The 24,941-nt window shown below is 32.0% G+C and overlaps 1 protein-coding gene across 1 annotated transcript in view; it reads left to right on the forward strand.

Moving 5' to 3' along the window:
• Window positions 1-24,941, forward strand: part of DST (dystonin) — a 575,913-nt gene that overhangs the window by 363,814 nt on the left and 187,158 nt on the right. The window contains 20 exon segments of the mRNA XM_031964703.1: window positions 2,061-2,156; window positions 2,280-2,407; window positions 5,256-5,349; window positions 6,454-6,608; window positions 7,405-7,867; window positions 7,952-8,080; window positions 8,936-9,013; window positions 9,139-9,300; window positions 9,410-9,514; window positions 11,835-11,930; window positions 13,745-13,870; window positions 14,338-14,490; window positions 14,706-14,860; window positions 15,074-15,200; window positions 15,430-15,613; window positions 17,033-17,190; window positions 18,845-19,023; window positions 20,638-20,776; window positions 21,942-22,135; window positions 24,642-24,804. Of these exon segments, the coding sequence (XP_031820563.1) occupies window positions 2,061-2,156; window positions 2,280-2,407; window positions 5,256-5,349; window positions 6,454-6,608; window positions 7,405-7,867; window positions 7,952-8,080; window positions 8,936-9,013; window positions 9,139-9,300; window positions 9,410-9,514; window positions 11,835-11,930; window positions 13,745-13,870; window positions 14,338-14,490; window positions 14,706-14,860; window positions 15,074-15,200; window positions 15,430-15,613; window positions 17,033-17,190; window positions 18,845-19,023; window positions 20,638-20,776; window positions 21,942-22,135; window positions 24,642-24,804 (3,084 nt within the window).

Genomic DNA, 24,941 nt, shown 5'->3' on the forward strand with positions numbered 1-24,941 from the left:
GATGATATTATTATTATGACACAAAATATAGAACAAAATCTGCCAGAGATTATTTTGTCTTAGAATTTATAGGTTTGAATTAAAATTTGATGTCCATGAAGATGGAATACTCACTTATTAATATTCATCTAATTAAGCATATGGGATTTACTTTAATATGATTTTGAAATTGAAGTCATTTAAAATATTAATAATTGTTTATTATTGTTACATGACCTGAAGCAATACATATAATTTTAGTTGAACTGATTCTTAGAGCAGTAAATTGGATAATAGTTTAAGTATATGATTGAAACTGTTATAAAAACAATGAAACTCAATAGCTTCAGTTTCATTTTATCTTTATTATATTTGGCCTTTGGAACTATAAATTAAAATAAAATTTAACTTCTACTGTTTTATAGGAAGCCAAAATTAACATTTTGCCAGCATGTATTAATGAGCTTAAAAATTATAAAATGATTATGATAACTCACATTTGTATAACCCCTAAAGTTCTAAAAGAACTTTTTAAATTTTAATTTCAAAGACTAGGTAGTGTAAATATTCATTTCCTTTGTAAATAATAAAACTGAAGTCCAAAAAGGTAAAATAACTTACTATCATATCATGAATTTAAATGGCCAAAATTGTAATTGAGGCTGTCTGACTCAGAACCTATTGTTTTTCCTTTTTTTCCATTTTTAAAGTTTATTTAATATTTTTCTCAAGTTACATGTAAAACAATTTTAAACATTTTTTTTTAAAGCTTTGAGTTACAAATTCTCTTTCATCTTCCCTCTTCACCCTCTACCCCTATTGAGAAGGAACATGTGAAGTTATGCAAAACATTTCCATAAAAGTTATGTTGTGAAAGAAAACATAAGAAAACATAAGATCCCCTTTACCCTCTCCCCCCCCCAAAAAAAATAGTATGCTTCAGTCTGTATTCAGATACGATCAATTGTTTCTCTGGTTATGGAAAGCATTTTTCATTAAGTCAGAGTTGTCTTGGATTATTATAGTGCTGAGAACAGCAGTCATTCACAGCTGATCATCCTACACTATTGCTGTTAGTTTGTACACAGTACATTTCAATTTGCATGAACTCATGGAAATCTTTCTAGGTTTTTCTGAGACCATTCTAGTCATTGTTTCTTATAGCATAATAGTATTCTATCATAATAACATACCATAATTTATTTAGCCATTTCCCAATTGATGGACATCATGTCAGTTTCCAATTCTTTGCACTAGAAAAGGAGCTGTTATAAATATTTTTGTATATATAGGTCTTTTTTCTTTTTAAAAATATTTCTTTTGAAATACATTCCTGGTACTAGTATTGTTATATCAAAAGGTTTTTTATGCCTTTTGGGCATAGTTCCAAATTGTTCTACAGAATTGAGAACCCATTGTTCTTGATGAGAAACTGTATTTAACTATTTTTGTAAAAGAGCTAGTTGGCACAGTGGATAATACTGGTCTTGGAGATAGGTGGACCTGAGTTCAAATTTAGCCTCAAATTTATACTAGTGTGTGCCTCTTGGCAAGTCACTTAATCCTGTTTGCCTTAGTTTCCTAATCTATAAAATGAAATGGAGAAGGGAATGGCAAATCCCTCTAATATCTTTGCCAAGAAAACTCCAAAAGGGGATCACAGAGTCAGACATGACTAATTGACAAAAAACAAAACAAAAATATCCTTTGATTTATTTTTTCATGTTTTTGCTAAATGATCTTTTTTTAGTTAGTTTGTGATAGAATTTTTATAGAAAGCTGTAATTGTTATAGTAGAACTCTTTTAAAACATGATTCATTATTATGTGGATTTGAATTACATGGATTATTGTGTGCAGTAACCTCAAATGTAATTACATACAGCCACAATATGATATATCATACCTCCCCTCCCCTTAAGGTGGTTATCAGCCTTGCTCCCTAGTACAGTACTATAAAGGGATTCTATCAGTGGACAGAAGACAAGTGTAGTTGACATTCAAAGTGGTAAAATTAGAGAATAGTGAAAATAGATCTTTGAAGTCTTATCCTTTATTGTTATCTTTTTTGTTTTATTTCAGGCACTTTATAATCAATATTTACAATTTAAAGAAACAGAAATTCCACCAAAGGAGATAGAAAAGTCAAAAATTAAACGTCTCTATAAATTACTAGAGGTAATTTATTTCTTTTTTATTTGATTTCTTTTTTTTAATTTTTCTTTTGATTATATCAATTTCAATATTTCTTTTTTTTTTTAATATATGTTTTACATTGCTTTTTTGTATTTTTTCCCCAAGATTTGGATAGAGTTTGGACGCATCAAACTCCTTCAGGGCTACCATCCAAATGATATAGAAAAAGAATGGGGAAAACTCATTATAGCCATGCTTGAGCGGGAGAAGACTCTACGGCCAGAAGTGGAGAGGTAAAAAAGTTATTATTTTCATGTGACTATTGTTATGAATATTATCTTTCAAATATATTCCAAGATATACCCATTGTCTCCAGACTTTTCATACCAAGTCTCAGAATCTAGGATTGCACTGTAGTTTCAGAAATCATTTAATGGAAGACTATACTTGAGAGAATATTAATGCTCCCTGTTAGTGCCTAGGAAATGAAGAAAGGCTCTATCTGTAGACAGAGAGGCCTATAGCAAATATGGAATTCCATGAAAAAAAATAAACAGGGATTAAGAAGAGAGGTGGAATCTTTTATTCAGTTTCCTCTTCTGGGATTTAAATTTTTTGTTTTTAGTTAAGAACATTATTTTTCATATTAGGCCTCCCAGTTAAGGACATAGAAGAATTAAAAAAGGGTTATAGAAAATGAGCTGGAAATATTTTTATTATTAGCAAAATTTTTTGCAGTATGACAGTAACCAAATCTCTTCATAACTCCTATGCTTGGGGCACCTGTAATCAAACCTGAAATCAAAAATCTTTTCCTCTGCTTGCCTATACCCTCTTATCTAGATTATAAAAATCAGCTTGATTCTTCATTAAAACAAGGAGATAGACAAGGAAGAAAACCATTATTCCACTTTTAATTAATTGAAAATCAATTTCTTGAAGAGGACAAAGATAGGAGTATGTGAATTGGAAAGTTTACAACTTAATAGGATACCTTTGTTGCTGAATTGTTAGGATGAAAATCATCTTGAATCATATAACATGTGGCACTGATATTCTAGGTAACCAAAATTAGATAGTATATTTATTTACTAAAATATTGGAAAACTTCATTTAAGAATTGTAGTTTGGGACAGAAAGAAAATGATTGTAGTATTATAGCATGAAGAATTGGAAAGGATGTTAGAGACCATCTGGTTCAATTTTTAACCGATAAGGAAACTGAGTCACGAAAAAAATTAAAGTGGCTTTTTTAAGGTCATAAGCAATAAAGTAGCAAATCTGGGGTTTGAACTCACATCCTTTAATTTCCAGTTCTAATAGGCTTCCCAGTATTCTGTATTGCAATGTGTATGATAACTGATTTAAAAAACTTATATATTAATAAAGGAGCTATTTGACAACAAGGTTTTAAGTTAGCTATATTTGGCATAGAACAACCTGATGTTTCTTTTTATATCCTAAGAATCAAAGGATTAGAAATTTAGAGTTTATTATAAATAGAAATTATTGATTCCTTCTATCTTTATTTTTGCAGAGCCAACTGAAACCCAAAGAGAAAGTTCTTTATAAAACAGAATTTAAAAGGAATTCTGTGATTTAGTGCTTTTATATTATTGAGGAGGCAAGCATGAAAATCTTTGGATAATGGGTTGGGCAAATGCCTTCATTTTCTTGACACAACAAGTTTGTTGGCATTACCTGGGCATTTCAAATAATCCCTACCTGGCATAAAGTGGGAAAGAGGTGGAGTAAAGGAAGAGTTTGCATACCACAAGAGGGAAAAATAAGTGAAGATAAAATTTGTGAGTTTTGTCTTTGCTGTCATTGAGGTTTGGCTTTAAAAAAAAAATGCAACCTAAAAAACAAAGCATTAAGTAAGTATAATTGGAAGTGGGCTTATGGAGGACACATTCAATATGGCTATAAAAAGTCTGCAAGACCTGAGTTCAGATGTGGCCTCAGGACACTTACAAACTGTATGATCTTAGGCAAGTCACTTAACCCTGTTTGCTTTAGTTTCCTCATCTGTAAAATGAGTTGGAGAAGGGGGAAATCATTTCAGAGTCTTTGCCAAGAAAACCCCAAATGGTGTCATGAAGAGTTGTACATGATTGAAAAATGACCGACCAACAACAAATACATTATAAAGTAAAATAATGAATTTGGAAAGTATTTGATTACTTTGATCTGCTTAGACAAGATACTTCCCATCATTTAAGAATAAAAATTTATTTTATTCTGTGTGTAATGAAGTTTGTCACTATACACTGTGTAATTGCTCTGTGCAATTCTCTCCTTCATATTTTACAATGTCAACCTGTCTCTTTAACATAATGGTATAAATACTTGTGTTCTTTTAATTGAGAATCAGTTCTCAAAGAAAGATCCTTAGAGTGATCCAGATATTAGGATTTATCATTATCTAAAAGGACAGAAAAAATAATTGATATATAGTTTATAGTGAGCCATTTTTTGGGAACTGAGTTGTTTTTTACCTAGTTTAAATGCTGTGACTCTTAGTAAAAGTATTTGGCATTATCTTTGTCAGTGACGCCCCAATCATCCTGATTAGTCTGTACTTGTTGAGATTTAATGCAGGCTACAAAAGGCAAACCTCAACTGGCATATGCCTAGCTTTAGGCTAGATCCTTTTGAATAGTTATCAGAATATTATTTGCTGTGTGTTGAATATGCATGTTGAAGCCTATTTAAAGAAGGCCACAATGCTCTATCATTCAGAAGCTACTTTTCCCCCTGGAAGCAGTATTTTTTGTGGAGTTTCTTCACTAGCTCTTGCTTTAAATTGGTTTTAATGGACCAAGAGTGAAGATTATTCTGAGAATAAAAAATGCAGAGCAGTAGCTATAGTTACCATAGCAGCGACTCTGTTATGAGCAATACCACCAGCACCCGCACCAGCATCGACTCAAATGAGAATTTTCTTTCTGTGCATTGTGGACCAACTTTGATCAATTCTTGTATAAGCTTTGGCAATGAATCCTTTGATGGACACAGGTACTATATATTTGGGTTGAAACTTTCTTCACCACTTTTATAAACTTTTTATTGTGTTTTCTGTGGAAATGACTTTTTCTAGTCAAGATAGTAAAAACCCATTAATATTCTGTCTCCTTTTAGGTTGGAAGTATTACAGCAGATTGCAAGCCGGGTTCAGAGGGACAGTATAGTCTGTGAAGACAAACTGATACTTGCTCGAAAGGCCCTGCAAGCTGTAAGTTAACATTCAGGACATAGAGGGTTGGTGGGTAGTATGAATCTTGATTCACTGAAATACTCATTTGTTGGGTAATGAGTTATTAGGTATTTATCTTTACAGAATTTTCAGACCTGCCTTTTAAAAAGAAAATTAAAAGCTATTTTTTATATTACAATATTGCTATCTGCATTTTTTAAAAGGGTGTGGGCAGCCATCAAAATGGAAGAAAAACAAAGAATCCATAAGCAAGTTTAAGTATTTAAAATTTTTTGTTTTTAGTCTAGCCTGGACCTGTGATAAAAACAAAACAAAACAAAACTATTTTTATTCATTCATTCATTTGTGTGGCTTTAAAAAATTCATTCATGTATTTATCTGTTCATTAATTTATTCTTTTCTCTATTTCCTCCCCCATGTTTCTTTCTCTGTTTCTCTCCCTCTACTCTTATTTTTCTCCCTTCTTTCTTCATTTCTCTCTCTCCCTATCTCTTTCTCCCTCTTTTCCTTTCTTCTCTCTCCCCCTTTTCCTTTCTTCCCTCCCCCCCCACCTTTTCCTTTCTTCCCTTTCCCTCCTTTGCTAATAGGGAGCTCCTTCTACCACTGTAAGTTAGTCACTGTTCTCCCAAATATAGTTTTAGTGAGTTGCTTGGGGTACCAAAAAGTTGAAAGCTTACTGAGGGTCATCCAGCTAACATGTATCAGCGATGGTACTTAAACCCAAGGTCATCCTGACTGTGAGATGAGCCTTCTATCCATTATGCCATTAAAAATTTATTGAACATTTATTTTTAATATAGTTGAATTTTTTTTTTTTTTTTATATTATGAGAGTCAGCATGATTTTATGAAAAGAAGCCAGGATTTGGAATCACAGACCAAATCTCATTTGATCCTAACAGCTTATATGACTTTGGTTTATATGACACTGAACCTGTCTATGTCTCCGTTTTTTTTTTTTTTTTTTTTTTTTTAATAAATTAGACATCATATGCCTAGAGTATTGACCTCACCTTATTGCTGAGAATTAAATAAGAATATCTATAAAGTTTTTTGGCCTTCTTAAAACACTAAAAAAAAAGTCATTTGTGACTATATTGTTAATATTTGTCTTAAAATATAGGATTCTAAAAGATTAGAATCAGGGCTGCAGTTCCAGAATGAAGCAGAAATTGCTGGATACATACTTGAAAGTGAGAATCTTTTACGCCAGCATGTAATTGATGTTCAAATTCTTATTGATGGAAAATACTATCAGGCGGATCAGCTGGTACAGAGGTAAATAATTTTTGATTTTGCCACACATATGTATGTATGTAGGTATGTGTGCATGCTTGTGCCAAGTTTAGAATTAACCATCTTAGGAAAAGAATATATTTGGTTGGTATGTCTTATATGATATTTATCTTTTTCTCATGTGGAATGAATGTCACTTTATTGTACTGTATCTTTCTATATTTATTGATTTACATAAAAATTCCATATTTATCATAATGGATAGAAACAAATGACTTTAAAATGCATCTATATATTATTCTCTTAGTCTTCTCATCTTTAAAATGAAGAAACTGGGTTAAAATTTTTTTCTAGCTATTGAACATGAGTAGGAAAAGCATTAACATTAACATTCTTTTTTTTAAATCTGAAAAACAATCTTTTACTTATGCTTGACAATATCCAGATTTTGAAATGATAGAACATGACAAAAAGGTATTGGATTTTACCTGGATGGAAGCTGTGAATTAGGTTGGCATTTTTCTCATTCATTTTTTCCTCATACCATTGAGGATACTGACTTTTGACTTTTGCCAAAATAAGGTATTAGGTCAAAATGACTTCAGTTTTAAGAAATTATCTAAATTGAAAGAAGTGATTGAAATTATAGAACAGAAAATTTTCATAGTAAGTATAGCCCTGGAAAAATTGGCTTTCAGTGGGTTGAACACTTCTGAAAGGGCCTCTAAAAATGCCTAAAATTCAAATACAAAACATTTTTGAAACAATGCACATAGGGGAAAATGCTTTTCTGTATGTGGTAATGAGATTTTAAAAAGCAAATGTAATTGCCTTATAGGGTTGCAAAACTACGTGATGAAATTATGGCCTTAAGAAGTGAATGTTCTTCTGTGTACAGCAAAGGACGCTCCCTGACAACAGAACAGACAAAGCTCATGATATCAGGAATAACACAAAGTTTAAACTCAGGATTTGCACAGACCTTAAATCCCTGCTTAAACTCAGGGTTGACCCAGAGTTTAACACCTTCACTCACCCCTTCCAGTATGACATCTGGCTTGTCATCAGGTTTGACTTCCAGACTGACTCCATCTGTTACTCCTTCCTATACACCTGGTTTTCCATCAGGATTAATTCCAAATTTTGGATCAGGAGTGGACACAAATTCATTGCAAACACTCAAGCTGATGCAAATCCGAAAACCTCTTCTGAAATCTTCTTTGTTAGATCAGAATTTAACAGAAGAGGAAATCAACGTGAAATTTGTTCAAGATCTCTTGAATTGGGTGGATGAAATGCAGGTAAACCTCTTGACTTCAGCTGTCACTCTGCCTTTCTTTCTAGCAATTCCCTATTAACACCAGGGCTTTTGTTGCTCTTTTAAGGTGCAACTGGATCGAACTGAATGGGGTTCTGATTTGCCAAGTGTTGAAAGCCATTTAGAAAATCACAAAAATGTTCATAGAGCTATTGAAGAATTTGAATCTAGCCTTAAGGAAGCTAAAATCAGTGAGGTATGTGTATTTAAAAATTTCGTATTTCATTTTAAAATACATTTTTCCCCCTACGAATGTCCCATAAATCAAGCAATTAATAAATGTTCCAAGCACACCCTAATTCAACTCTTTATCACTTCTCACCTAGGCTATTAAAATAGTTTCCCAATGGTTTCATTTCTTCAAGTCTTTTGGCTCTCTAGTCGATTCCTCATCCAACTGCCAAAGTGATTTATTTAAAGCACAAGTCTGACCATGTCACTCGTCTATTCAGTAAATTCCAGTGGCTCCCTGTAAGCCCTAGAAGCAAAAATAAACTGTTTTGTTTGGCATTTAAATCTCTTCAAAATATAGTTCTAGATTACTTTTCCAGGCTTATTACATTTACTCACTTTATGATTTAATCAAACAGGCCTTCTTTGTGTTTCTTATACGTGGCACTCCTTTCTTGTAGTTGTAGCTTTATAGTAGCTCGCTTCCATGCTTAAGATACACTCTTTACCTTTGCCTTTGAGAATTCTTAGTTTAAAACCCAGCTCAGATATCATTTCTCATGTCAACCCTGACCTATTCTCATAGCTACTAGTGCCCTCTCCTTCCCCACCAGTCATCTTTTATCTATTTTGTATATAGTCTATGTGTATTCTATATGTATGTGTCTTTCCCAATAAAATGGAAACTTTTGGATGGGACTATTTGGCTTTCATTTTTGTAATTTAGTACTCTGCACAGTGCCTAACACATGGAAGGCACTCAAATACTTATTGATTACCTTGTACAAGGTAATTGCTTGACTTGATTTGAAATGAATCATTTTATTTAACTCAAGATACTTCCTTTAAAATGTTGTTTTGATGCTTCTATTTCAAACAGATCCAAATGACTGCTCCCCTCAAACTCACATATGCAGAAAAGTTGCATAGATTGGAGAGTCAATATGCAAAACTCTTGGTAAGATAAATTATACCTTTTAGTCTCTCGTGTGTGTGTGTGTGTATGTGTACATGTATACACATATGCACATATGTGCAATTGGGAAAAATGCCATTTTTAATCTGTAATTTTCCCTTTAAAAGAATACATCAAGGAATCAGGAGCAACACCTAGATACTCTTCACAACTTTGTATCTCGAGCCACTAGTGAGCTTATTTGGTTGAATGAAAAAGAGGAGGAAGAAGTTGCTTATGACTGGAGTGAAAGAAATTCAAACATATCCAGGAAAAAGGAATACCATTCAGTAAGCATAACAGTAATACTTGGCTAGGAAAAAACTATATTTCATTTAGAACCAATTGTCTAATATAGTTTTTCTTATTTTCTCCATACCCCTCCCTCAACACTATAAGGAATTAATGAGAGAACTTGATCAAAAAGAAGAAGTGATTAAATCGGTTCAGGAAATAGCAGAGCAGCTCCTTCTAGAAAACCATCCTGCCCGACTAACTATTGAGGTAAGTCATTTAATGAATGTTGGCTTTTAATTAAGCTTCACATTCTACATTGAGAAATAAATTTATACATTTGGTAATTCAAAGACTTTTTTCTTAACATACTTAATTTTAACAAAACAATAATATTCAAACCAAGTTATGTTGAGTCTTACATTCAGTAGTATCCATATTAGAATCCTCTTATCACTTGACCTTATATAAATTGACTTTGTTATGTTGAGGTCATTCTTGAGTCTCATAAGAGGCAGTTAATTTTTTAGAACTACCAGGAAACTTTTCATTTTAATAGATTTATCTATGACATATTTCTTTAGTGTAAACTGGGACATTGTTATGGCAAAGTGCCAAGGTAATTTCCACATTTCAAGTACAGAAGTAGCAAGAGTGTTTTGGGATGGAATCAAGTTACATAGGTTGTTCAGTCCTGCAGATTGATGACAGATACAGTTTTTAACTTAGAAGATGCCAAAGGAGAGTGGGGTGGAGAGTAGCAGGTGAGCTTTGTGTGTGGGCAAGAGTGTAAGAAATTCAGTCTATAAATGATATGCACTTAATTATCAACTATAGTGTTAGAAAGGAGAGTGGCTTAAGAAACTTTTTTCCTGAAGATTTCAGCCCTGTATGTTACTGTCACCAAGAAGATAAAATTGCTTCATTAAAATGGATATTAGAAATGCTTCTTTTGTATGAAATGTGATTGGTGTCCATCAAAACTATAGCATACCATTTTGGTTGTGACACATTAAGAAACATAACAGAACTGAAAAAGATCTAAAGAAAGACAATAAAAATCATCAAGAGGATTAAAGAGTTTTTGTGTAAGAAGAAACTATAACAGAAATAAAAAAATGAAAAATTATTTTTTTCAGGGCAAAAATATGAAAGCTGATAGAATATATTATCATAGTTTGATAAAAATGACAAGGTATAATTAATATATAGGTATTCTTAATTTAACAATATTTACCACTGCTAAACTATCATTTGATTATAAAGAAAGACTATACACACACAGTGTGTGTATCAATCACAGTTCATTATTTTAATACAAAATACTCTATGAAATAACCACAAAGGTGTCTTCTTATTTTTCAAGCAAATTTTTTTGAATGAAAAATTATAATTGTGTGGGAATATATAACAGACTCCAAGTTGAGTCTTACTAGGTATAAATAAACATTTTTTTTCTCTTCAGTCAAGTCCTATAAATTTATTTTGAGGCAGTAAAAATAGCAGCAATAATAACACAATGTTTTTGTGTAACATCTAAGGTAATATGTGTTTTTCACATATTAGAGAATGTGTTTTTCACAATTCAGAATGAAGTTATAGACTGTTTGAACTAGTCATTAAAAATTTTTGAGCTCCACCTGCTGGAAACCATTATATTATAAACTGAAGTAGTTCGAATGTGATGTCAGTTTATCTAATGGAAGGTCATATCCTTTTTTAATGTACTACTGATGATACTGCAAAAACTCACAAAATATATTAGGTTTTTGGAACATAATTTAAAAAATGTATCAGTTGCCTGATTAGTGTCAATAACTATGCCAGGTGCTAGAGAGATTATTAAAAGAAAAAGGTTGCAGCTGTGCCACTGGAGATATTAAAAAGTGACTAAAAAATAATAGAGTTATTATAATCTGTGCTATGGAAATTCAGAGAAGAAAAATACCACAGAAGAAGTGGCACTTATTTTGAAGTACACTTCAAAGGAAATAATAGAGAAAGAGGGAGATTTGGGTATATTCGAGGAGAAGCAATGAAAGGAGATTGTATTAAATCCATTACAGAAGACTTGAGATATTTTTTTCCATTTGAGATTTTAAATACTTATTTTCAAAGAAAAATAAATGTTCATTATTCATTTAGGAAGAAATCCAAAGAATAGAATTCAATTCTATAATTTATATTCTCTCTAAAATATGGTCTTAATCATATCTTTTATTGCTATTTCTCTTTCATTTTATCATTTTGGGTGAAAATTGTGAGCAGATAAAGATTCTTGGATCAGATAGATCAAATACTTATTAATTGATTATCTTGCACAAGGTAATTGCTTGACTTGAATTGAAATCACTCTAATTTTCTAAAGTTCTATCCTGTACATTTAGTTTTCATTGCTTTATTATAAGTAAAGGAGTAAAAGTATATACTGCTGTTTGATTAGTTTGTACCTATTAAATATTATAGTGTTCCAAAATGCATTTGTGATTATAAGTGTCTCTTTTAGGATACTATTATATCTTTTTTTTATACTAACATTTTCTAGATTATTTTGTTTCTCCCCTGATTATAACTGTGATTCATTTTAAAGGCTTATCGAGCAGCAATGCAGACACAGTGGAGTTGGATTTTACAACTTTGCCACTGCGTGGAACAACACATAAAGGAGAATAGCACATATTTTGAGGTATATTAACACTACAAGTAAAATTGGTTGTGATTTAATGTCATACTAAATGATTAGTTTGACTAAGAATAAAAATCTGTTATGTTTTGCTATTTAATTATATTAATTAGAAATAATCAATTTTAGTATAACAGCAAAATTTGTAGAAATGTTTTCTTCTAAGGCACAGTGGCCAATTTTATATTTGGTAGTATATGAAGCATTCTTTGTAGAAAAATAGTTTTAAAATATCCAAATCCTTTAAGAGTTGAGTAATCTTTACTTTTGGCATAAATATTAAGGAATGTTAAATCCTAAGGGAAAGTATACTCCAAAGATGTAAAACAAAACTGTAGCCTTATCAGAATTTAAAAATAATCTTCATATTTGTACTGTATTTTATTTTTTCAATATTGATATAAAACATAATTATATGTTCAAATTCAATGAGCAGTAGAGGTGAGGTATAAACCAGAATTTAAATGTACATACATACACACATATTATGTAGTATATGTTTGCGTGTGTGTGTGTGTGTGTGTTAATTGTATATATCTATACCTACATATATGGGAGACAAAAGCCCTCAGAGTTTCTGGTCAAAAACAGAAACAGTTATTTGCTACCTAGGGGAGGGAGTAGAGGGAAGGCAAGGAGAAAAATTTGTAACATGAAGTTTTGCAAGGGTGAATGCTGAAAACTATCTTTGTGTATATTTTAAAAATAAAAAAAGCTATTAAAATTTTAAAAAATCCCCAAAAGTTGCTGTTTACATTCACATTGAGCTGTTAGGAACTAAACAGTGACCAAGTGGGGTTTGGCCTGGAACCTATTGTTGGCCAGTCTATGAAACCTAGAGTGATTAGGGTCAAAGGCATGGCTCTTAAGAAAGAAATCTTAATTCACAAGCCTCAAGGTATCTTTAGAAATTTCAACCATCAAATTTGACTTTTCCTTTGATTGGAGCATCCCCAGGTAAGGGTATGTATGATTCCTCATATGGACAGAGAGAATGGAAGATGGAAAGGAGAGGAAAAGGAAAGAATGACATTGTTCAAATGGAAATGACCAGTTGGGTTCCCAGTGGGACAGCTTGTCCTACTCACAAGTTATTTGTTCTTCAGATTCAAGGAGGACTATGAAATCAGGGAAGTGAAATAGTTCCATGGCATGCAAGTGAACTGGATGTTGGTGAGGGAGGGCTGTGTAAAGTCACCAGCCTCACTTTTACCTCTGGAGCTATCTGGGTCTAGTGGGAAGATAACAGATTAGGACAACTGGAGATAACCCTGGATGAGATGGGAGAACTTAGAAGAATCCATTCTTTGCCTCTTATCTTACCTGGCCTCAATTGCTGAGAGTGGCTATCTCTGAAAAAGTGAGAACTGTTTAGACCATAACTTAAAAAAGATCAAAGTCTCCTACTGCATCCAGGACTATCTTCAGTTGTGCTGATCTGTCTCTGAACTCTAGGTTCAGATGACTCTGATGGGGAAAGTGAATGAAGCTGGTGACTTTGCATAGCCCATCTTCATTTAAATCCTATTCATTTGCAAGTGAGAATTCACTTTCTCAATGCCATGATGCTCTTCAAGAACAAAGAACAATAATAGCTATCTCATCCGTCCATCCATTCATCCATCCATTTGTCTATTCATGTATAGCATCATAAAATAGCACATTTTCTGTAAGGACCTAATAAATAATGATTCATTTTTATGCAAAGTACTAGTATTTAATATCATCTTGTACTTGTTTGTGAAGAAATTTAACTTTACAGCAATTTAACTTTTTTTATTATCATTGTTTACCTCTTTCTATCATTTCTTCCCTAGTTTTTCAATGATGCCAAAGAAGCGACAGACTACCTAAAGAATTTAAAAGATGCCATTCAGCGGAAATATAGTTGTGACAGATCTAGCAGCATCCATAAGCTGGAAGACCTTGTCCAGGAGTCAATGGTAGGAATGGAAACTTCCATGTAGATTTAAAAGCATTAAGCTCATTTTATATGAAGCAGTAAAATTGGGTTTTCTGAATTGAATCCTATTAAGTTTGTGTATTCGCACAATTTTGTGTGTGGGAAGGGCAGTTTAGAGCTGTGATTTTATCAATGTGGGTTCGTCCTTGGTATGCATTCTTCTTTTACCAGATCAGTCCATGGAATCAGAAGCTGAAGCTCATTTTTTTTTATTTTTTTGATCCTTCCTACTTTCAAGTTTGTTACTCTATTCACTATACCATATTACTTTTCATTCTCATCATATTTCTTTCAAATTTGCATGACTTTTTTGGTCATTGAATTACCTTTTAGTGGTTAAATATAATAAAATTTTTTAAAAGTAAATTTTTTGGAGTATTTTATTTGTTTGAAATGAACTACTTTGAAAGTTACTTATATGTGTTCTTAAACTTTCTTAATGTATAGGAAGAAAAAGAAGAACTTTTGCAATATAAGAGCACAATAGCAAGTCTAATGGGCAGGGCAAAAACAATAATTCAACTAAAGCCAAGGAACCCTGATAATCCACTTAAAACATCCATTCCAATTAAAGCCATTTGTGACTACCGACAGATTGAGGTAAGAACCTTAAATCTCTTTATGATGGAGTTAATAACAAGCATTGAAAATTGACCACAGAATGTTTGAAAATGGTAGCATTTTTTTCCATTTGTAATCTATCACTTTATTACTTGTTTGTGGGATGAGAAATCCTTTCCCTTCTTTCATATATGCTCTTTCAAAGGGTCTCCTAATTTTCACCTCATTATGTTTGGTTCTTTGTTTAAAACTAGATAACCATTTACAAAGATGATGAATGTGTTTTAGCAAGCAATTCCCATCGTGCTAAATGGAAGGTCATTAGTCCAACTGGGAATGAAGCCATGGTCCCATCAGTGTGCTTTACTGTTCCTCCACCAAACAAAGAAGCCATTGACACTGCAAACAGGTATGCACCAGCTAAAAGAAGAGAGTTAGAATAGTGAATTACTTTAATGTTTTCAAATGTTAGAGAGAGAAAAAAGGGTTATTAAAGGGAAAAACTTGTCATGGCTGCCAGAGGAAATTCAATTTTGTAAAACCTATGATGTCCCAATCTATCACAAGTTATTTACAAAATAAATAAATACTATTTATTTATAGATTCTTTCCTTTCTTTCAGAATTGAACAACAATTTCAGAATGTTCTGGCCCTTTGGCATGAGTCTCACATAAACATGAAAAGTGTGGTTTCCTGGCATTATTTGGTTAATGAAATTGATACACTTCGGGCTAGCAATGTTGCCTCGGTAAGTGAAACAATGACAAGCCATCTTGGGCATTTAAATTGTTTGGGGTTGATATAATCGTTAAGATGAGTTGGTGTTCTCCAACTTAATTGCTCATGATTATCAATCTCAAAATCTTTGAATTTGTTTTGGAAAATTATTTAATTAATTATTTGGGATAGCCCTTCAGATTTCATTTGATCTTATTTTTGTAACTGTTTAACTTACGTAGATTTACACTTTCCTTCAGATAAAAACAATGTTACCTGGTGAGCATCAACAGGTCCTAAGCAATCTAGAATCTCGTTTTGAAGACTTCCTGGAAGATAGTCAGGAATCCCAAATATTTTCAGGCTCAGATATAACACAACTAGAAAAAGAGGTTAATGTATGCAAACAATACTATCAAGAGCTTCTGAAATCAGCAGAAAGAGGTAAGATTGTTTCTTAAATAACATTATTTTTTTCTTAAAGCATCGATTATTCAATTTTATGTTATTTCACTGTCAAACTTAATAAGGATGTAAAGAAGTCACTATCTAAAATTTTTCTTTCATTTGTGAAAAAGGGTTTAGTTAAATTTATACTATTTATAGGGCAACATGAGAAAAAACCACATTTATACAAAAATGCTATATAACTATTATAAAAAAAGCTATCATTGTATTATTCATGTTAATTTTTCAATTTAAAATATGCATCTATAGGTGGGATGGTGGAGTATAAATACTGTGAAATCAAAATGTGATAAGTTGATCAAGTTGTCCTTAAAATTTAATGGAATCTAGTTCACCATCATTGTTAAACCTTCACTTTGTGTGTGTGTATGTGTGTGTGTGTAGCCATAAATTATGTTGTAATTATACTTAATTCTTTTAATTTACAGTACTATATCATATAGTACCTAACCATTCTGGAATAATTTTATGTTACCTGAACAGAGAATGAATCAGTTTTTGATGTGTGTCATTTTAAAATGCTCTACTACATGATAAAAGAATCAATAATTTAAAAAAAACAAACATTTCCTTCTTAGTTGAAACCAATTTTTTCCATTTAATTTTTGTTTTTCATTTTTTTACTAGTGGGAGAAAAGAAAAAATAAGTGGGTTTTTTTTTTTTTTTTTTCCCTGAGGCAATTGGGGTTAAGTGACTTTCCCAGGGTCACATAATTAGGAAGTGTTAAGTGACTGAGTTCAGATTTGAACTCAGGTTCTCCTGATTTCAGGACTAATGCTCTATCCACTGTGCCTCCTAGCTGCTCCAAAATAAGTGGCTCTTAATAAAAAAAATTATTAAGAAACAAGAAAATCTTATGAACATATAAAACCTGGATGACTTCCTAAGACAATTGCATCTTTATAATAAAGTAAATTCCACAATATTTCTTGGGGGTCATATAACAGTTGTTCATTATTCAAAAATAGTCATTTATTTTATTTATATTTTTTCTAATTCAAAATTTCTTGATTTATATATGGAGTTAGTATTTTATATTTCATCAAGCGAGTATGAGAGAAATATGAGTAATTTTTATTATTTTTTTAGAAAAAATATTTAGCAGTATTAGAAAATGATGTTTATATTTTTCCTATATAAATGGCAATATTTTATAAGAACTTAAGTTTCACAACTGTAATGAATAACGGAAATTGTAATAAAGATTAACAAATTTTAGAAAGAAAAGCTAAATTTACTTTTTCTATGGAAATGGAATGTTAACCCTGGTTTGGAGAGCACAGAGTTAGTAGCATTTCAGGAAGTTATTGCTGATTGCTGTATTAACTTATATGTACTAATACCCAAAATATGGGAAAATGTTTACATTGAATGTTATTTTTTTATATCCACAGAGGAGCAAGAAGAATCTGTTTACAACCTTTACATCTCAGAAGTCCGAAATATCAGACTTCGCTTAGAAAACTGTGAAGATCGGTTGATTAGACAGATCAGAACCCCACTAGAAAGAGATGATCTGCATGAAAGTGTGTTCAGGATCACGGAGCAGGAGGTAAGTTTGGAAAGATACTTAACTTTAAAATAAATTTTACCTGCTAGAATTAATTTAATTTACTTGCTAGAATTAATTCCTATGATTTTTAAAAAATGAGCTTGTTTTCTCTTTATATTTTTGATTTACTTATATGTGATCATGTTGATTCTCAATTATACTCTTAATCCCAGTAGAATGTAAGCTCTTTGAAGGAAGGAAGGATCTCATTTTTGTCCTTCTAGAATCTTATTAAAGGATTATTGGTTGATTGAGGCAGCTAGGTGGCACAGTGGATAGAGCACTGGACTTGAAATCAAGAAGACCAGAGTTTAAATGTGACCTCAGACATTTCCTAACTCTCTGATTGTGGGCCAGTCTATTTTTCCTCATATGTAAAATGGGGATAGTAAAAGCACCTACTTTTCAGTGCTCTTTTGAGGATCAATTAAGGTTATATTTGTAAAGGGCTTAGCACAGTGCCTGGCACATAGTTGGTGTCACATAAATTCTTATTCCTTTTCTTCATCATTCCCTAAAGAAATGATGTTTAAAGAGTACTTCTTTTTATCATCATTCTTAATTAATTGTCCTTAAGGAAATGATGGATGGCAAAACTTGATGGTCATGGCTCACTTTCCTCCCAAAAATTCTTTAGGAAAAAAAGTGAATAATCACTACTTAATGAAGAAGCAGTTATGCTCTTTTGTTATTGTTTGTCCTTTGTTTTTGAAGAGGATCAATGACTCACATATGATGTCTTCACTTGTGCATTAATCAGATATAAGTGAGGCAAAGTTGCATAAAGTTATCAAATTCACCCTCTCTTCCTAAGTCATTGAAACAATACAAAAGTCGAGACAATTGGCAATGGCCTGGAATGAGGTGGATGACCATGGCATCCATCTTCTATGTCTGACCAAGCTCTAAGTGCTCCACCTGTTTCAAGCCCATGTTCATGGTTTTTTGGAATAAGTTGTTCTCATCCACTCATTTTGCAGGAGTAGAAGTCCTCCTAATTCACTGATGAGTTTATAGCCTCTTAGTTACTGTTATCATGGTTTTAACCAGTTGGCTGAAATGGTTTTCTGGGTTTTGTTTATAGGATTTTATCTTATTTGTTCTTGTATCTTCCCTTATGTTTTTTGTGTAAGGAGAACACCTATTAAATTATGGCATTTTAAAAAAAGAATTCTTTAGAAAAATTATCCAAAATTATAGCTATATAATTCAGGCATATGTTACCAAATATGGGCAATGCATTGGTATGTTTAGCTTGACTGTACTTAATTATTAAACATCCTTTAAGTATTAAACATTGAAAACTATGAAATGTATTAATGGAGGATACATGGAAGGAAAGGAAGTCTTTGGTAAGTGACAGTGTTGTAAAAATTGGATCATAGATTTAAAATTAGAAAGGATGACCTTAGAGGCCATCAAATCTAATTCCTTTATTTTGTCATTGAGCATATAGGCCTAACAGCAGATATAAGTGACTCATTTAAGTTTACATAGCCAGTAACTAAGATTGTATTTGAACTTGGGTCTTCTTGACATCCTGCTCACTATTCTATCTACCCTGCCACCTAAATGTCACATAAACATGCTTTTATCCTAAGCAATATATTTAGAATATATACATGATTTACATAAGCTTTTTTCTCCCCCACAGAAACTCAAAAAAGAGTTGGATCGACTCAAAGATGACTTGGCAACCATCACAGATAAATGTGAAGAATTTTTCAGTCAAGCTGCAGCATCACCATCCACCCCAACTTTGCGCTCAGAACTCAATATCATCATTCAGAACATGAATCAAGTCTATTCCATGTCTTCCATTTACATAGATAAGTATGTTATTATTCTTGTGCACATATTGTGAACTCCTTTCCTTGGTACTTTGAAAAATCTGAGTGTTTCATAGTATTAGTACATTTAAGCCATGAAGCTTTCAGTCTTTCAACATTTAATACATTTTATAGTTTTTAAAGTTCAATACTTAAAGGTCATTTTACTGGTGAAGAAATTGAGACCTGCAGCTATTAAGTGACGTGCCCTCAAGGAAATACAGTAGGAAATAGAAGGGCTCAGATTTGAAATCCAAGTTCTCGAATTACAAAGCTAGCATTGTGCTGTATTCCTTGTCCTCCTTTTTTTTTTTTTTTTTTTTTTTAAATGACAGTACATGATTGTTTTAATGCAACACATAGAGTTTTCTGCATTTGAAGGTTTTGAGGACATCTGTGCACCTATAGCAGAAAAGTTCATCACCTCCTGATTAACCTTCTGTTCCTGAAACTTGGTTTAATTAAGTTCATTGTTGGATGCCATATGTACTTGTGAACAAAAACACACACATACACAGAATATATTTATTGCCTGTTCATATTCTGGGAAGGATCTGAGGGCAACTTTAATGTTAGTATACATCTTTTATGTGTTTTTTATAGGCAAGATAAAGTCAAAGAGATTCATACATTAGGGCTACTTCTCACCTTCTGTGATTCTAATTTGAATTCAAGTTTTATAAGTATAAATATTAGCCTTGCTTATAATGAATTGTAGCCATTCTTAAGAATTAAATTAAACTTTTAGGGTGATTTTTATGATTTCTTTGTAGGAAAGTTTCATGGAAAGCCATGAGTTGATATAAACTGGTTGAGATGAAGGTAAAACTGATGTCATATCAGGGACTCCACAACTTAACTGTTAACTTTCAGATTTATGGGACTTTCCTTTTTGAGTCCTTTTTGATGTTATAAAATAACATAATTTGTGTATTGCTGTATCAAATAGGCATTTTCTAAGTGTGTAGTAGTGAATTGGATTCTAAGTTTTGATGAAAGAATATAATTAATGAATGAAAAAATCATTTTTTAAATGCTTATGTATGCAAAGCACTGGAAAAACAAATAGTAAAGCAAAGGAGTCAATACACTCTAAGTAACTCACATTCTAATGGAGGAAATAATGCACATAAAAGTGATTTCAATTATAATGTCCTTAGTCTATTACAGCAAGGCAGATAGTAACGTATCTTCTTTTGTGTTCTTTTCATTCACAAAACCATGCCAGTCTCTCATGTTAAATCAATCACTTGATGATGTTAGGGACTTTAAAAAGAGAAACTTCTTGGAGTCAAAGGGAACTGGGTTATAGTCTCAGCTTTGCTCCTTAATATTGAATGACATTTCCCTCATCTGTATAAAGAGGATTTTGGAATAAATCACTTCAGGTCTTTTATATTTCCAAGTCTTTTTCAATCCTTATAACAGATGATATCTAAACTCTCTTCCAATCTTGAATCCTATGAGTCTGATACTAATCTGCTTATAAATAAAAGTGTTAGAAAATCACTAGCATATTAAATATCTCATGTCATTTTAGGACTGAAAATAGTCTGGGTAAAAAGATATTTTATTGTAGTAAGATGATTACTTAACAAAAATAACTTTTTTTTTCCAGGTTGAAAACTGTTAATTTGGTATTAAAAAATACACAAGGGGCAGAAGCACTTGTAAAACTTTATGAAACTAAACTGTGTGAGGAAGAAGCTGTGACAGCTGACAAGAACAATATTGAAAATCTTATGAGTACTTTGAAGGTATGTATAATTCACATGTTCCGATACATCTCTATGGGGTATCTTTCACATGTATATGACATAGATCTATCTATCTGTCTATATCATGTGTATATGTGTGTATACATCAGAGCACATAAAGAACAGACATTTGGATCCCAATATACAGACCTAAGTGCATCTCTGAACATAATGTGTATATATAGTGTTTTTAATAATTGACCCCTTTATAAAATTAATTTATTAAAAAGAAACAAATTAGCTACAACTCTCTCTATTGCCTTGTAATTTCCCTAAATATCTCAGTAGTAGATCAATTTCAAAGTTATTTTCTTTGGAATAAGATTAATCTTTATTTAAGAAATAATTGAATACCTTCATTATTCTCAAGCACAGAGAGTACTTTATGGTTCTATGGTGATATTGAGGTGTGGTAGGAATAAGTAAAAAAACAAAACAAAATATTTTTTGATTACCTATGATTTATGAGGTAGTGTTCTCCAGATTGCTTAGGGTATAAAGAATGATTTTTTTTTTAAATAGGAAAAGGAATAAATTATAGAATTGTGTATGTATATTTGTATACACTTAATATATAATTTGTTCCATACCAATTATCTCTACATGTCCACTCCATAAAGCCTGGATCTTTTAAGGTGTATCTCAAGAAACATTTTCTGAACCCCTCTCCAAATTACCTTGTATTTAACTGTTTTCTACTAATATGTATAGTAGCTACTATTTATAAAGTGTCTTAAGATTTGCAAAATGCTTTGTATATGGTATCTCATATATTTGCTCATGCCATCATAGAACCCTAAATTATGTTCTCAATGAATGGGACTTCAAGCATTATAAATTAGGGCTGTTTAAACTTTTCCCACTTAGGACCTTTTTTCACCTGAGAAAGTTTCAATGCAATTCTGAATATATAGGTATATAAAATTGTCATGCAAATGAAAAATTTACTGTTAATAAATCATAATTTTGTGACCCCCACATTTTTACATGACCCATATTGGGTCATGACCCAAAGTTTCAGAAGCTTTGATATAAATGCTAGCTATTATTACTACCTGTATGAGTAAAGAAAATATATAGAATTGAGCAAATATACTGAATTTTATCACTTAATAGTTGACATGTTCTTAGAAATTATTTTAATAATCATTTTTATCTTTTTAAGCAATGGAGATCTGAAGTTGATGAAAAACGGGAAGTATTTCATGCTTTAGAGGATGAATTGCAGAAAGCCAAAGCCATCAGTGATCAAATGTTTATAACCTATAAAGAACGTGATCTTGACTTTGATTGGCACAAAGAAAAAGCAGATCAGTTAGCTGAAAGATGGCAAAATGTTCACACTCAGATTGAAAACAGGTTGGTATGATTTTGTTTTATGGTGTCTTTCAATCATGTTAAAATATGATTTAATTAAAAATTATTTTTAAAAACTTTTTTCATAATTTTTGAGAGATTTCTGCATGAACACACACAAAATATACTCTATGTCAGCATACTAGAATCAGTATATTTGTGTGTATACGCATACATTCACACATCTTAGAGCTATACCTGTACATATATAAATACACATACATAAGCCTATTTCATGCACACATGTGTGAAGGAGATATTGATACGAATCTCCATAGAGTTTTATTTGTATATGTGAGTCCTATATACATATGCTATCAGTATACACTGTAGTCAGTGTATATTGCAATATATACACATGCACATACACGTAGATATGTACATATACACAAACATGTGTCTTTACACACATGTATGTTTGTGCATGCATGTATTGTAGGTGTTTATGTATGTATACACAAAATAAGACAAGTTAATTCTATATACTTGTTTGGTAAAAATGTACAAAATCCTCAGGGTAGTGTCTTTGTTATCATGGTGGATATCTCTGAAAAGATTTTATATGTTTCAGAGAGTTTTCTGTGAAACTTTTAGACATTTTATTCCAAATATGTTTTTATTTTGTGTTAAGGGTGATTTGTCCACTATACTATAATGCCTCTTAGGAATATAATGTTCTGTTTAACCATTAAAAATATACAATGTCTCATGAAGAAAACATTGTTCTGGTACTATTATTTGTCCTTCATTTTTGAAGAGGACCATGACATCAAGAAGATGTCATGACTTGTAAATAAATTAGATTTAAGTGAAAGAGGACTGTGCAAACTCACCAGCCTCACTCACTCTCCTGGAGCTATCTATGTCCGATAGCAAAATATAGAGCAGGAAGACTGGAAATAGCCTTCGAAGCAGTGTGAGTCCCTGGCCTTTTTAAGCTAATGTCTGAGATAATGTCCATTAAGTGATTAAGACTAAGATAAAAATGAGGCAAAAATGGCCTCCTTTAGCTATCAAAATTAATCTGTGAGGGGAAGACCTTTAAGATTTCTGGCCCAAGCAGAAACAATTGCTCTTTACACTCACTCTGAGTTATCAGAATTAAAACAATAACCATGTAAGGATTGTACTGTGACCTATTGTTGGGTAATCAGTGACAGGTGGGGTGATCTGGGTTTAAGGCATGATCTATCAAAAAGAAATCTAGCCTATAAACTGTAAGATACCCTGGCCAGATTTCAGTGATCAAAATGTATATTCCTTTGGGCAGAATACCTACAAGGTGGAAGATCATGATTCCCTATTTGTTCAGAGGGAGAAGTGGAAGGAAAGGAAGGAAGTAGGGAAAGGAGGAGGGAAACTAAAAAGAAAATAAGGAAGGAAAGAAGGAAAAGAGCTGCTATATCCAACTAGAACTGGCCAGTTGGGTCCCTAGTGGGACAACTATTATTGTTCACAAGTTGTTGTTTGTCCTTCATTCTTGAACAGGGCCATGACATCAGGAAGGAGATGTCATGACTTGCAAATGAATTAAATTTAAGTGAGGGAGGGTTGTGCAAAGTCAACAGCTTCTTTCTCTCCTTTGGAGCCATCTGCGTTCACTGGCAAATCAAGATCACTGGAATTGGCAATGGGAAACTTTGGCAATTAAATATTTGGTATATGACTAAGAAACAGCGTCGACCTTTTCCTTATTTGGTGATGAATTTATTGTTCAACAACAATTGAATTAACAAAAGAGAAAAGAAATCATATTCTCTTTCAGCTAAAGAGAAATGAGATGCATAGTTAGTTTTTGAGTAATTTAAATAAGCAGAATAGCATCTTCTCTCATCCACTAAACCATTAATCAATAAGCATTTATTAAGTATATATACTACTATCATTACTAATAGCTAATATTTATAGTACTTTAAGGTTTGCAAAGGGATTCACATATATTATCTCATTTTTGAAAACAGGTAACATGCAAAGTCTTGGGTTAAAAAGACAATAATGACAAATTTCTTATGAGGGGAAAGAAAATGTACAATATACAAAACATTTACAAGGTATTTTAGTAGGGACAGAGTTTGAGTGGCAGCTAAGTGAGGGAATCAGGACAACTTTTAAATACTGATAACATGAATTAAATTTCTTGGAAGAATACCACAAAAATTAATATGGTTGTTATTCACAAGGCACATAAACATGGGGATTACCTTTTTTAAAGCTGTGAAAACTGAAGTGTAAATATGATTTGCTTAAAGTAACTAAAATCTTGTCCTAGAACCAAACATTATTTTTCCCTCACTTTAGTGAATTATGTTTTTTACCACGTGGTCAGTTTTCATAAAGTTAGTTGATCATGTCATGCTTGTAGTGAGTATTCAGTAAATACTAATTAATAAATACTACATAGTTTTGACTTTTTCTATTGAGAAGCTTTAAACATTATTACTCATGGATATCTTTGGAAGTTTCAAACTAATTTTTTTGTTGATAATTCTTTTTCTTAAATGCAACTAAGATTACGTGACTTGGAAGCTATTGGCAAATCTCTGAAGTACTACAGGGATACATATCATCCTTTGGATGATTGGATTCAGCATGTTGAAGATACTCAGAGAAAGATTCAGGAAAACCAACCTGAGAATAGTAAAACATTGGCAACACAACTGAATCAACAGAAGGTATGAAAAAAAATTAGTCTCATATAACAAATTTGTGACTATTTTAGTTTAATGAAACTTCTCATTTTGTCCTCCCACCCTCCTTCTCCAATTTCCTAAAGAAACACAATTTTCTATACACTTAAGTAATGGATTGG

This window comes from Sarcophilus harrisii, chromosome 4 (assembly GCF_902635505.1).
Source record: "Sarcophilus harrisii chromosome 4, mSarHar1.11, whole genome shotgun sequence".
Lineage (NCBI taxonomy): Eukaryota > Metazoa > Chordata > Mammalia > Dasyuromorphia > Dasyuridae > Sarcophilus > Sarcophilus harrisii.